Source organism: Lagopus muta, chromosome 5 (assembly GCF_023343835.1).
Source record: "Lagopus muta isolate bLagMut1 chromosome 5, bLagMut1 primary, whole genome shotgun sequence".
NCBI lineage: Eukaryota > Metazoa > Chordata > Aves > Galliformes > Phasianidae > Lagopus > Lagopus muta.
In genome coordinates, this window is record NC_064437.1 from 37,790,265 (window position 1) to 37,804,715 (window position 14,451).

Sequence of the window (14,451 nt, forward strand, 5' to 3'; positions counted from 1 at the left end):
ACAAGTATGGAAAAGGGGTCAGCAAGGAGCGCTGCCAAACAAAACAAGTGCTCATATCGTACAATTCAGTCTTTTTTTTTTTGGTTTGTTCGGGTTTTTTTGCTTGTCTTTTACATCAACTAGATCAATAACAACCAAAATTTAGGTAATAAAGTAACCTGTACACTTAAAATAACAGAATATTTGTTTTCCTTCAGAGGTATCCTTCTACAGCTTGCACTGCAGGGAAGTCCAAATAGGTCAAAGCAAAATAACCCTCCAGTAAGTTATGACACTCTTACGATTTTTCTGCTTTGGAGAACAAATTGAGATGTTAAATAAAAACACAAGAATATTAACAGAATAAAATTCACTTTTTCAGTAGTCCTATTTATTGAAGGCAAAGCATAAGATGAATCCGTTTCATGCTATTCTGAAATCACCAAATCTTCAGCAGAGAAGCAATTATGGCACAGATATCTAATTTATTCCACATTAATTTCACTTCAAAAAAAAATGCAAAAAAGTAGTAATTAACTAACATTGATCCCAAACATTACTTTCTTCACCTGAACCACTGACTCAGTCAGCCCAGATTGCTGTAGTTACATGATATATTCCAGCTAAATGAACACCACTGACACTTGAATAGCAGTGTGAGTACAGATTTATTATTGTGATGCAATTAAGAAAGCAGTAAAATAAAAACAGTATATCACCTGTCTCTAGATTGAATGGCAAATTAATTTTTTATGTTTGTGGCAAACATTCATCTTCAAAATACATGCATTTTGAACAGTTTTCAAATTAATTTTAAATGGAATTACTGATGCAGATGCATTGCATGTTTCATAAACAAGGAAATTTACCAAAAACTTGATCTTCCCCTTAAAATTGCTTCTGAGTTTTTGCAACAAGATAACAATTACCATTATTGAAAAAATAGTTAGTGCATAACCACTGGCACTGTGAGCAATCCCCTATGCTTGGTTTTTTATTCATTCCAGACAATGACAATAAAAATCTTAAGCATCTGGGCTGAAAAGTTGAATTATACCAAACAATCATCACTAAGTATCAACAAGTTTAGTAACAAGCACACATTAAAAGTGATCTGCAGCAGAAATTAGGTCAGCCTTTGTAATATTTCAGGTCTAAAAAAATCATTTGTAGAAGGGACGGCTATGGGGAAGGAAGAAAAATCACAGAAAAAAAAAAAAAACACATAAAAAACCCAATATCTTCATGCCTTTAGAAAGTTAGAAAAACACACAAAGATATTTAAGTAGGTAGCTAAAAAAGGTTTAGAAAGCTGCCAAAATTTTCAGTGTCATTTGTACAGGGTAGGGCACTACTGTGGTCCACATCCAATGTTTCTGTTCAGTTTAAGACACGTTGGCCTCCACTGAAATGGGAAGTGTAGGTCAGACCTTTGGTCAACAGCCAGCAACGATTCTTAAGAGCAGGTCAGGAATGACCAAAACCAAATGCCTCCAACTCTCCAGATAGGATTTGATAAAGAACGATGGCATTATTTACATGAACCAGTTCATTCTGGTTTGAATTTGTACTATTTTAGTGGCATCTATTGTCTCCATTAAAAGGTTACCAGAACTTAACAACAGAAGCAGAATAGAAGATTCTTCAATATATTGCAATTTAAAACCTAAGGCTACTGTAACAGAGTCATATAGAATATACTAGGATATAGTTGTTATTTTGTATTAAAAAAAAAACTACCTAAAAAAAAAATTACACTGTCATTCACCAAAGCTAAAAAGTAAAATTTGTAGTAACATTTTCAAACATAGCTGATGCATGGGACTGAAGGCCTAAGTTACCACAAAATAAACTTCAAACCTCCAACAGCTTAAAGGCAATCTGCAACAAAGTTTGGTTGGCTTACTTTTGTTTATTTCTTGTTTTATAAAAGGCAGTAAGTTTCGTAGATTCAGATTTGAAGTTTGCTGTATTAAATCCTGCATTTCAGCAAAGAAAAAAGGTAACTAAATAAAAAACAATTTGAAGCAAGCATCATCTTACTGAAGAAGTCAGAAGAGTAAAATTCAACAAATGCAATTTGACTGTAAAAACACTTAGGTACTCAACTAACCTTTATCATGAGGTGGGTCTTCAGGCAGGTCTACATCAAGCATGAGATCATCATCTTCAAGATCACAGGAATCAAGATTGTTCAAGATATCCTACAAGAAAACCACAAATTGAGGTGTTTTCATATACTTTGTTCCATTGCCACAGAGGCTTACTTCAAAGCTTTGCTACATTTGTATTAGATACAACATCAGATGCAGTGAGCAGCCACTTCTCCTTAAGGCCAAGACCAGACTTACCTGAGACTACAGCAACTAATCATCTTTATACTCATCTTAGGTCAGTGATACTGATAACAACACTAGATAGAAAGATTAAAGCAATTTCCTACCTTGGACCTATGCAAATCTCCAAGTAATTTTCTATTCATTATTATTCTGCCTGCATTTTAAAACTGATTTTGCTCAGTTGGAATTCAGAGGCAACTTTGTGGGAAGATGATGTTAAACGATTAAACTATCTTGTTCCAGCACTCATGTCACACTGATCAAAAGTTAATCACAAAGGAAAGGTGTAGAGGACCTGTAGTATCTTGATTTAAACATCAGGAAGTTAAGAACTCTGCTCCTCTAAATGTAGGCTTGACTGAAGGATTAAAGACCAACTTATTCAGAAAAGAAAAAAAGAATGGGGAAGAATGCTTTGTAAACAAATACGGAGCAGAACTGAATCTTCCTATTTTCAAAGCTGAACATAATGCCAATACCAGACACTTGTGTTTTGAACACCTATTCTTGACAGAAATACACACTGTCTTTTCTTGTATGCTGTTAGAAGAAAATACCTCCATTAAATCTAATAACAACATTCCACAATTTCCAGCAATCACAGATTTTCTCAGGCAGTGGCACACTTATCTTACAGCAAGAGACAAATTGCAATTGCAAAGTATAATTGATTAACTCCATTAACCTATTAGCTTCTACTGCATCTTTCAGGTGTCATACCTCTGACACCTTTTGACTCAATCTAAATGTCTAGACAGAGTATTTTCAGATTAAGATTTATTTAGCTGCCGTATTTCAGCATAAATAATAACCTAAACTAAAGTTAAATCAGATATTATTTCCCTAAAAGAAAGAATGGAGAGGCCTCTATAATCCTTTAAATGCTACCAAAAGCATCTTTGGATCCACAAGAAAAGCAACAGTACCTGAACACGTTTCTGGCTTTTAAGGAAGCTTTGGTGTGGAACAGCAGCAATACCTCCTAAATACCTGAACATGACCAAACACACTTCTAAGGTATTGATGAGATCATCATGTTCCAGCACCTTTTTCAGCCAGCAAAACTTAAAACAGTTTACAGCACTAAGCACTGTTGCCCTTTGTCTTTAATGCTATGCTTCATATAAAGCTGTTTCTGAAGTCACCATGAACTGTTGTGTTGCAGAGATTATGTTAGTAGTACAAAAAAAAGGCCATCAAATGTTAGAACCAAATGGAATCATGCTCCATTCAGAAATGCGGCCAGTCAGGTATTTCAAAGAAAAACTGTAATGTCAGCTAAGCCAAGTCTGTCAAACAAACAAAAAAGGCTAACCCCTCCTTCTCTAAAAATACCAGCAGTAGGAAAAAAAAATATATCAAGAGGCTGTAGAATACTTTTAACTGAGCAGGCAGGTGCTGGATGCTGCTAGCACTGTGTGGCTGGAAAGCGACATGAACACCAAAGTGCAGTACTTGATCAGAGAACACAGCCTCTGTTTAACACGACTGCTCAAAGAAACTTATTGCTACTAAGCAACGACACAAAGCAGGTCTAAGGAAATTGTTAACAGTCACACAGCTCTAAAGCTCTTGATCTCTGTTTTCTAGTATCCCCAAAAAAAAGCCCTGGCCTTAAGGTCTAGGATTATACTCACGTATTTCACATCCATTTCTTTTCTAAGAACAGAACTGCAGATTTTTCTTAGCCTTATCACTACATCTAAAGTCAATTCATAGGAGCAATAATGAAAACCATTAAGTTTAAATACTGTATTGCTGATTACTTTCTGGATAATAAGCTGTTCTGTAAATATTTCACTGTATAGTTGCATACAGATCATCAACGCAGTGCAAAACACTGTTCACATGGAAAGCTATCCCTCTGCTGGCTATTTTTCAGATGTACTGATAGAAAGGAAGAACACTGATAGGCATCTCTGCACTGTTGATCCATCTGTTCTGCATTGGTTCTATAGCATTCATACAGTACTCCCATTTGATTACAAATGTGCAAAGAGCAAGGCATATTTTAAGACTTTTTTTCCATGACATAGAACAGCAAACATTGTCTGTTTCTGCAACAGGATGTACTTCTTGACTTAGGAGAAAGGCTTTGTGACACACCATGAAAGCAGTTAACATCCATTTGGTAAAACGTGAGCTACATAAAAGGAAGCCGGAATACTTGAGAGAGAACCACTTCTGTTCACTGTATTTCAAAGTCCTGTGTAGATAACATTGCTTACGTGTGGCTCTTTAAGCATTCACAGGCAAGGAACACAGTATCAGAGCATCGTGAATAATAAATGTACACAGAAAACTTCCAGAGAAATGGAAGTAATTTAAAGAAAATGTGATTTTAACATTCAGACTACAGATGCATAGTTTTTTTTCTATCCATTAATTTACACTTTTCCAGAAACTCAAGGATTTTTAACCAACATGTTTTTGTTTTTTTTTTTTTTAAAGGCAGTGAAACATAGGTGTTTGAGGGGCAAGTTCAGTTTGTTAGTTGATAAATTGTTTCTATACCACATTTGGATCATCAAAATTAGCAGGAAAAGCATTGTTTTCCTCTACTGTGGGAACTTCAGTGAAGACGACACATTAGTTCAGTGCCCGAAAACACTTAAAGAACCGTAGATATTACTGTGCAAAAGCATTTTAAAAGTACAACACAAAAATGAAGCATGCCAGTTTTAACTAATAAACCTGGATAGGCCACTTTGCTCTCTGAATCAGAGCTTCAGAAGTCCAACGATGTCAAACAAGGTCAGCACTTGAGATGCCAAAAATACTTCTCTGTCAACAGCACATTTCATCATGTTTCTCTAATTATACATTACTGAACTACACTGAGGAAACTCCACGCTAGAAAACAAAGCTCTGAATACAAAATTTTTGCAATAGCTGCACCGCATGTGAATTCTCTAAGTATTTTCTACTGCTATCTACTTAGATGCAGATAAATGCAGACACACTTTGTAAATGAAGTGTTAGCACTGCCATCTTGAAATAGCTGAGAAAACCTTCAGGCTTCATGTGCTCATTAGTACTTATCAAAACCTGCATTTACAGACTCCAGTTGTTATTCTTACTGGTGCATAATGAACTTAACTGCACCACGGGAACACTGTTAATATGAGAACTTAGCAGCTATTATCATCATGCTACTCTGGGCAACAATCTCAAAACAGAAAGTAAAGAAACATTTCAAAATGCATCACTGTGAACCCTATCAAATATTACATGTTTTAGCACTTATGAGGAGTTACTGTAAGAGATGAATCCCATTTTATTTGTGCAGTTGAAAGAAACTACCTATTAAAAGCTGATAGTCAACCAGGCAAGAAGCAGCTCCCCTGCCACAGTTAGCTTTGGTGCAGCTTCACCTTGAGCACTGTGTGCAGCTGTGGCCTCCAAAGCATAAAAAGAATAGTAAGGTCCTTGAAAGCACCCAGAGGAGGGCAATGGAACTGATAGCAGAGCTGCAAGACATCCTGCAGGGAGAGGCTGAGGACACCTGGGCTGTCCAAAGTGGAGATGAGAAGGCTGAGAGGTGACCTCATCGCTCTCAGCAGCTCCCAGAGCAGGGGAAACAGAGGCTCTGCTCCTGGGAACTGATGGCAGGACACAAAAGGCACAGAGCTACACCAGGGGAGATGCAGACTGGGCATCGGGAAATATTTATTGTGAGGGTGTCAAATACTGAAACAGGCTTCCTAGCAAGATGCTAGATGCTTCAAGTCTGTCAGTGATCAAGAGACCTTAGGAAAATGCTTTCATTCATTTAACTTACTGTTAGCACTGAAGTTGATATTTTTAAGTCCCTCAGAAATGAGCTATCCTACTTTATAGTAACTTTGCAAGTTTGTATAGCGTTAGATTTTCCAAGATGGTACAACTTAGAAAGAGATACACGTTTGGAAGTGTTAAATCTCATCCAACTACAATGGTGTTGCCTAGCTGTCCCTCTAGACAGGTTTTCAACTGAATACTTCAGTAAGTGAAGAAAGCACCATTGTCTGTGTAACAACAAAAGCTCTAGAGGAGAAACAGATGATCCATGACTAATTGCTATAACTGAATGAGCTGAGAGCCCTAATAGCAGTGAATGCTCCTACTTAGTAGGGAGATGGGAAAAAGACTAAAGAGACAGGCAAGTGTACAGGCTTGGAAACAATTACACCACACTTGGAAAGCAGCTGTTAATGTCCCTACAGAGCAGCAGACAGCTGCTCTTGAGGCATTCCACACAAAAAAAGTTAAACATCCTAGTCAGATGTCAGCTTTCTTTTCCTACTACTAAAGACCCCTCATTTACAAAAGCTTGTACATCTATCAGCACAAGTCACAGTGCAGTTTTGTACGTGAAGCTAATGCTACAGCAACAGACACATTACTACGCATTCAGCAAATACTGATTTTGATTCAAATCACACAGCAGAAAACAGTAAGCAAAGTAAGTTCTCATTAAAAAAAAACCAAAAAACTCTTGAAACAAGAGATGATGCAGGGAGCTGAGACTGAGATAAGAAGCTCAAATTCCAGTCTAAAGGGTAAGGCTCTATGATATGACAGCTTAGGTCAGTTACTCGTTTAATCCACTTAGCAGTGAGTGGAGCATCAAGCAGCATCAAAACAATCCGTTCATGCAGAGACTGTCCAACAAACAGCACTTCATACAAAAAGCGTACTTTCCTCAGACATAAAAACAGACAGCACATTGCTCCTTGTAGCTATAACATCAGTGCTCTTCTGTTGCACGATGACCTTCTCACTACACGCAATACTTCATCCAAATATTTTTTACTTAAAAAATACAGGAATCATCCTGTCAGTAGGGAAGAAACTTCTGTAAAGAAATATTAAGATAACGGATGAATTGATGAATGAAAATTGATGAATGCTATTTCCATTTAAAAAAAAAAAAAAAAAAAAGAGGGAAAAAATTACAGAGAGACCACAGAACAATTTTCAACGTGCAGAAGGTTAGCACAAGTAAAGGAAAATTCTCCCCCCACAAAAAAAAAACAAACACCCTCAATGAAAAATATGAAGGGAATACAAGAATTAATAAAATGTCATTGGAATCACCTGAAGAAACAGAAATAGACCTGAAAACAAAGGATAAACACATGGGGGTAAATCAGACATCTGAACTACAGAAGTCAGTCCAATACAACTCCAGGCCAACAGTACAGAGAAGGCAGTCTTCCAGGGTCTGGGAACAACACCACAAACAGACAGAGAAAAGATGATTAAAGAAATAGAAATGCAACACAAGTCTCACAAGGTGACATTAAAGAAAAACTATACAAAATGGTTACCTGAAGGAAGAAAACAAAGTTAATAACATATTTCACTTTCAGTGGGCAATTGGACAAAGAAGCAACTGAAGAGAAAAACTAAATAGTCATAATAACAGAGGAAGGCTCACAGGGAGGAGAGCAAGAATAGAATTCTGTAGAATACTAAAAACAGCATAGGAAAGGAGCTAGATTAAATGCTGTATATTACAAGTTATATTAAAGATAATTAATCACAACATCCAAACAAGTCATTCATCATTTTGTTCATACTCCACAAAGCAAGATTGCCATGACAACAAGTGTAACAGGCCTTTGATCTGAAAAGCCACGATATTTTAACTACTGGATATTAGACTGAAAGATTTATTCCTCCATGAAAACATTTTTACAGAGACACAGCATGCTTAATTTAGGTTTACAGAACATAGATAAGAACTAATTCTTAGATGTTATCATCTATCAAGAGGCAGCTAAGCATAGTGCTTTACTTCTGTATCTCATAATATGAGAGAACATGTAAAAAAAAAAGATCTCAAAAATCAATAGCATCAAGGGGAAAAACACCTGAAATATTAATCATTTTGCAGAGACTTCATCAATTCATAAACAATAGTACTTTCCAAACATGTAGCTCAAGTGAAGTGGCAGTCACGTTCCTTTACTGCCATCTAGCCATCAGTAACCAAACTACAAAAAAAAAAAAAAAAAAAAAAAAAAAAGGAATTTTGACTATCTTTCTGTGAATTTCACCAGGACTTAAAAATATTTTGCATTTCCAGTGCTTATTTCTGTGTTGTTTTTTTTTTTGAAATAGGCAGATACTTTTAAGGAAAATGTTTCAAGGATGCATAGTGATAGGACAGTGATAGGACAAGGGGGAATGGTTTTAAACTGAAACGGGGAGGTTTAGGTTAGATATTAGGAGGAAGTTTTTCACACAGAGGGTGGTGAGGCACTGGAACAGGTTGCCCAAAGAGGATGCCCTATCCCTGGAGGCATTCAAGGCCAGGCTGGATGTGGCTCTGGGCAGCCTGGTCTGCTGGTTGGTGACCCTGCACATAGCAGGGGGTTGGAACTGGATGATCGCTGTGGTCCTTTTCAACCCAGGTCACCCTGTGATTCTATGACTGCTACCTGGAAACCAAGTTTACAATTGCAACCTCCCTAGTTTTTTTTTACTGTTTTTACTTAACTACAACATTACATAGTATCAATGTGCTCTATTCTTATTCAGGTACATTAATAGTACTGTTTCTAATTGAAGGACAAAAAAAGCTAGGAATTGTTTGAGGTTTTTATTCTATTTTAACCCATCCTCTGACTTGCACTGCTGCAAAATTACATTCTCACTACATTATCCTGGCGTATTTCAGAGTGAACAAAAACCACCACAGCACCAAAATGCTGTGTACTCAGAAACACCCTTTACAGAATAAATAAAACATTGTAATTCCTTAAGAAAAAACACAGCAACACAATTAGTTTGAAGCACACTAGAGTAAATCTGAAGTTCTTCTGTTACTGAAAAAAAAAAAAAAAAAAAAAAAAAAAGTGAGCTACTTGGTAGAATAAAGAAAACCACTGAAAGGAATCATTCTAAACTCACATTAAAATACAACATTGTACACACAGTTATAAAGTCATATTGGAAACCTCACTTTAAGCTCATGAAATAAAGTATTAATTTCTACCAGCATTTATCATATTGCACTCAATACATCTGCTGCTCACTCTCTCCATCACAGAAATGAGCAGCCACTGCAAATGAAATATGGAAGCTCAAGTGAGGTTGCCTTCCTTCATTTTTACCAACCAAAACAGTGTGAGAATATTTACCGTGTCAGTTCTGAATCACACAGCTCTCAAAAGCATGTGCTCTCCTATCCCAAAGGAAAAACTAATTTACCATAAAAGCTTGTTCATAAAATGTTATGCCTTTCAAAGCAACACAAGATGTTTGTGTGCTGTAACATATTCATATAGCCTCTTAATAATATTTGGCAGCAGGGACACCTACATCACACAAGACACAGACAGAAATGCCATCTCACTAAGTAATGCAGTTTCTTACTGCCTCCCATTGCTGTAATCATTAAGCTCTAAATCTGGAGGCCACACGGTGGTGGGAGGGCAGACAATGGCTATTTTTCACTCTGATGCAGTACTTCTAAAGTCACAGCTTCTGCTTCCAGGACATTCATCTATGCCATGATCAGAAAACTGACAGCCACCAAAATCTCCTGAAAGAATAAATGGTCTAACAGCACTGCTAGCAGAACCTTCTGAAACAAATACATACACTTAGTTCTGTAAGAAAATTAATATTACTGAAATATTACAGTATATAATATAAATAATATTCTTCTCCAAATATAATTTTTTAAGCATAACTGAAAGGGATAATTTTTGGGGGGAGGGAGAGGGGAGTCAGAATTGTTGATGTTGAGGGTATGAAAAACACATGCCAGAGATCTCTGTATTTGTAATATGGGAAAACTGAAAGCAATTATATCAAAAATATGAAGTTAGAATATCGAGTTAGGACAGTACTATTCAAAAGAGTCATCAGTTCCATTTCTGTAAGAGCCTGGAATACAGCATGAGATGTCAGTGTGGAACTTGGACATAAGCACTTCACCTTCAGCTGTGATGCACTGGGAATAAATCAAAAGAAATCCCTCCTCTTGATTAACCTAACTTTGAGCATGAGGTACAAATACATCAGTAATATTAAATATACTGATTACAATATGAAGTGCTATTATTCATTCTTAATTTACCCATCATTCTAAAGATAGACAAGTGAGACCCAGAGCTCTGTGAGACTTGCTCAAGGTCACAAAGTTCTGTAGATCAGCTGGAATTTCTCCACTGTAGAGACAGAGATATTTTATATACTGATTGCAAGTAGACACAACCCATCAGCAATCAGAAACATTCAGCTGATTCTATCCCCTCATAGGGGTGGAAGAGTGGCCAAAGCCAAGCAGCATGCAAGTTAGCTCTTGACTGGCACACCCCTAGTAATGGGGCATTTTAACACTAAATTGCAAAGAGAGAAGCAAACAGAGGAATGGGGGGAGGGGGAGAAGCCTCAGATTTTGGAAATCCAGGGACTTCAGTAATGGCTTACATAAAGTTACCTTCAAAATCTAAATACATTTAAGAGTCTTTGTTTCAATACTAAAATTACATGTATTCTTTCATATGGAAATGTAGACCTTACATTAAAATATACATTTCTTTAATTTTACCTTCAGCTTCTTAAAATCTTAGACACTTCACTTGCAGCATGAAATGCAGAAAAAAATCCAGTTTAAATTAGCTCATTAGACAGAACCTGCTTTTTAAGTGTGATTCTCATAACTAGCTTGCACCTGAAGGGCTCTCATTTCACAGCTCTTGTTTTTCAAGAAGTTGTTGATAAAAAAAAAAAAGTGCCTACATGGAGGAAATGCATGCACTTCATTTCACTAAAACCTCTTGAAGAAAAATGAAGCATGGGACCTTCTGAATACTCTGTACTGAACACCTCATTAAATCAGCAATTGTTTTGACGAAAGGTTCCCTGATGTAACCATGCCTCATTTTCATTGTACTACTTAAATTGTGTTCAAATCTACAAACACTTCTTTTAGTTCTCAAGATGAAGTCTTTCTGAACATTTCCAATGGATGTTACACAGTGCTGCCAGCACAGTATGAAGATGCAATTTTTACATATTTGGAATGAGCACTGAAAATTTGTACTGTTTACAAAATAAATTTAGCACTTTGTAATAGTACCATAGAGCTCAATTAAAAAAAAAAAACAAACACTGGGTAAGTGATGTTTATCTCACATGGTAAAGTTTGAAGACAAAATACTACTTTATAAAGAATCCTTACATTTATCCAAAAAACCTTTTTATTCCATAGCTGTACATTATCTTAATCTTACTTGCAGCTGTATTTTTATTAAAGCTGGAAATTCTGGATTACTCTGTTACAAGTCCACCTTCCCACAGAACAGGAACTACGGATTTGGCATTAACCCACTGGACAGAAAGTACAACAGAAAAAGAATGAATTATTAAAAAAAATAAAGCAATGCTCGATTACTTGCAACTAAGATAACTGTAAGAAAACAGTGAATACCACAGGTTGAATATTACACAATGTTATTTCTGCAAGCTTATTATCTGCAACATGTATGCAAATTTAAAAAGCATATTTCCCAGACTAGCCACGTCCTTAGGGCCATAAAACATTCTGCACGCTCTCAAACTAGTTCTGAAACCCAGGGAAGGAACATTCTATCACAAAAATTCAATCACAAAGGGAAAGCAAAACAAAAATCTCCAAACATGAAATATTAAAAAAGAGAAAAACAACCATCTTAGACTCTGTGGCTGAAACTCTAGTCACATCAGTAAGTGACAAAACAGATTCACTCTGAGATTTCAGTGGATTTCACACCAAGAGCAAATAAATTTTAAGCAAAGCAGCTAAAAATCCATCTGTCTCTTTCAAGCCAGATTTCAATTACTATTTCATAATCCATTTGAAATCAGATTATTCTTCAATAAAATATTGAAAAAATATCAGAAGAACCTAATGTACCTCAGCTGTACGAGACTTACAACAGCTTCTATTAATCCAACAGATCATCTATGACTGACCATCAGTTCATACACTTGCATGAATTAATATATGCAGATCACATGTATCAAACAAATTCCATAGTCCAAAAGCAAGTGGACGTTGTAACTTAATTGTTACAATACACATAGTGGAATTTATACAAATATCTGTATTTAAAATTCACCAAGAAGAAAGTTCAAGAACTTTTCCTGGTGCCTTCATGTGTGTGTCAGGGAGATGGGCATTTGTTTTTACACTAAACTTTTTCCTGTAAAAACTTCATGCTGGGAAAATCTCAGTGCTTTTTGAAGCCAGCCATAATTACCAGGAGAAGTTAGTAACTATTTCTAAACTTTCTTTTAGGCACCACACCCCAGGACCATAATTTAAGACAGAAAATAAACTCTACCATAGGGGGCTGAAAATACACCAGAAATTTGTATGTAGTTATACCTAACAGTACAATTAGATAGCCATGCCCTAGTTACAGGCCAGTTCTATGCTGTTCTGGCTTGAGGGCTAGCATAGCCAACCCCAGTAAAATAAGAAATAAAAGCCTGAATTAGTACCACAGTACTACAGCTTCTACAGTACACAGCTTCTACAGTACTGCTATTGGCACAGGTGACATAATACCTAACACTCCTAAAACTTAAGCATGAGAAGCCAATCAATTATACACAGATGTTGCTAGAAGTTTCAAATTATTAGTGTAATGTTAATAAAATCTGAACAGTCTTAAACAACTCAGATAAGTAAATATGAACAGTGTTTCTGTGAAAAAGGGATGAAAAACAAACAGTGTTTTCATCAAGGCTGCCAGAATCCAGAGGTTGGCTAATTTATGTCAGCTGGAGGACTGCTACTACTCTTCATCCACTCTAGATGGAATGATGTCTGATTCAGATCAGTAATGTTTAGCAAAAAAAAAAAAAAAAAAGAACAAAAGAACAAAAGAACAGTAGTTCCTCTTATGTATTCCAGACATACAAATAGTCCAGCTCACCTGACAAACTACAGCCAGGTACCTACTTCAAAGATACTACGTTAGAACAAACTGACAAATGAAAATAAATTTGTGTTCAAAAGGATCATGAGCAGATACAGACTAGAAACAAGGCAACAGAAGACAGATATTTGCTATTATCTTGCTTTTTCACTCTTAGGTTTAAAGAGTAGTAAAAGATATTTAGCATTGTAAGGATAAAGAAATTCCTGTTCTGACTTGAGGGCTAGCATAGCCAACCCCAGTAAAATAAGAAATCAAAGCCTGCATGAAATGGTGAGTGCTACCATGAAATTGCATGAGGATTGATCTATTTTGTTACAACTTGAGAATGAGGAAGACATGTATGTAAACAGTCTGTTTCAAGGCCATCTGTCTAGAAACAGAAATTCCTTAACAAGAAGTTTCAGAAATCTGTCAACTACAGAGGAGAGAAGAAACAGTTACCAAGTAAAAATAAATTAATTCTATTTCTAAAATATAGTTCAGCAATAGACTTAATAAAAAATTACAAATATTCAGGCTATACATGAATACATACTATACTGTTCATTTCTGATGACTCGTAACTTCCACATGGATGGACACTTCCAATAGGTTCCAGTCCTTCTTCATCCCACATATACGTGCCATCAGAGCTATCAGAAGGAGAAAGCTCAAAAGAGGACCCAGCTCTGTAATTCATCTCTGGAGAAATCACGCTCTCGGCAGTGTGCTTTGTGCTTTCACTGTTGTCATCCATTGCTTAAAGAAAACAAAAACAGCCAACAAAAAAACAATCAAAAACAATCAAATATTCCAAAATAAAGAAAGAAAAGCATGCATTATTCATGTTTTAATATTTCCAACTCATATTCTAACAAATTCTAAACACAAGCATTATATATTATTAACACCACTCACCCCAGGAAGTAAAAAGTTCAGGCTGGACTGGAAGTTATAACTAAGAATCCTTTCAACCTACATCTTTGCTAACATTTTACAATGCAGTAATATATCCCTCAAGAAAACTCATCTTTCAGAATTCTGTATCTTTTTAACAAAGATTTTAATAAAGTGGGTTCAAAAGTTAAGTGCAAACTTTCAACTGTAAAGTCTTTCAACATAGATTTATATCATGAAAGTCCATCAGGGATGTGAAAAAGACTTTGAAGTACCTTTTCTCTCTTTCATTGCCCTTAGGAGTTAATACGGCATGCCACTAGAAGAAA

At 36.1% G+C, this 14,451-nt stretch overlaps 1 protein-coding gene across 4 annotated transcripts in view; it reads right to left on the reverse strand.

The window, feature by feature from the left end:
• Nucleotides 1-14,451, reverse strand: part of CCSER2 (coiled-coil serine rich protein 2) — a 69,594-nt gene that overhangs the window by 37,267 nt on the left and 17,876 nt on the right. For all 4 annotated transcript variants that reach the window (XM_048944227.1, XM_048944225.1, XM_048944229.1 and 1 more), the window contains exons 3-4: nt 13,782-13,984; nt 2,093-2,183 (exon numbers count right to left, since the gene is read on the reverse strand). In XM_048944227.1, coding sequence (XP_048800184.1) covers nt 2,093-2,183; nt 13,782-13,984 — 294 coding nt within the window. The remainder of the gene's footprint in view (nt 1-2,092; nt 2,184-13,781; nt 13,985-14,451) is intronic.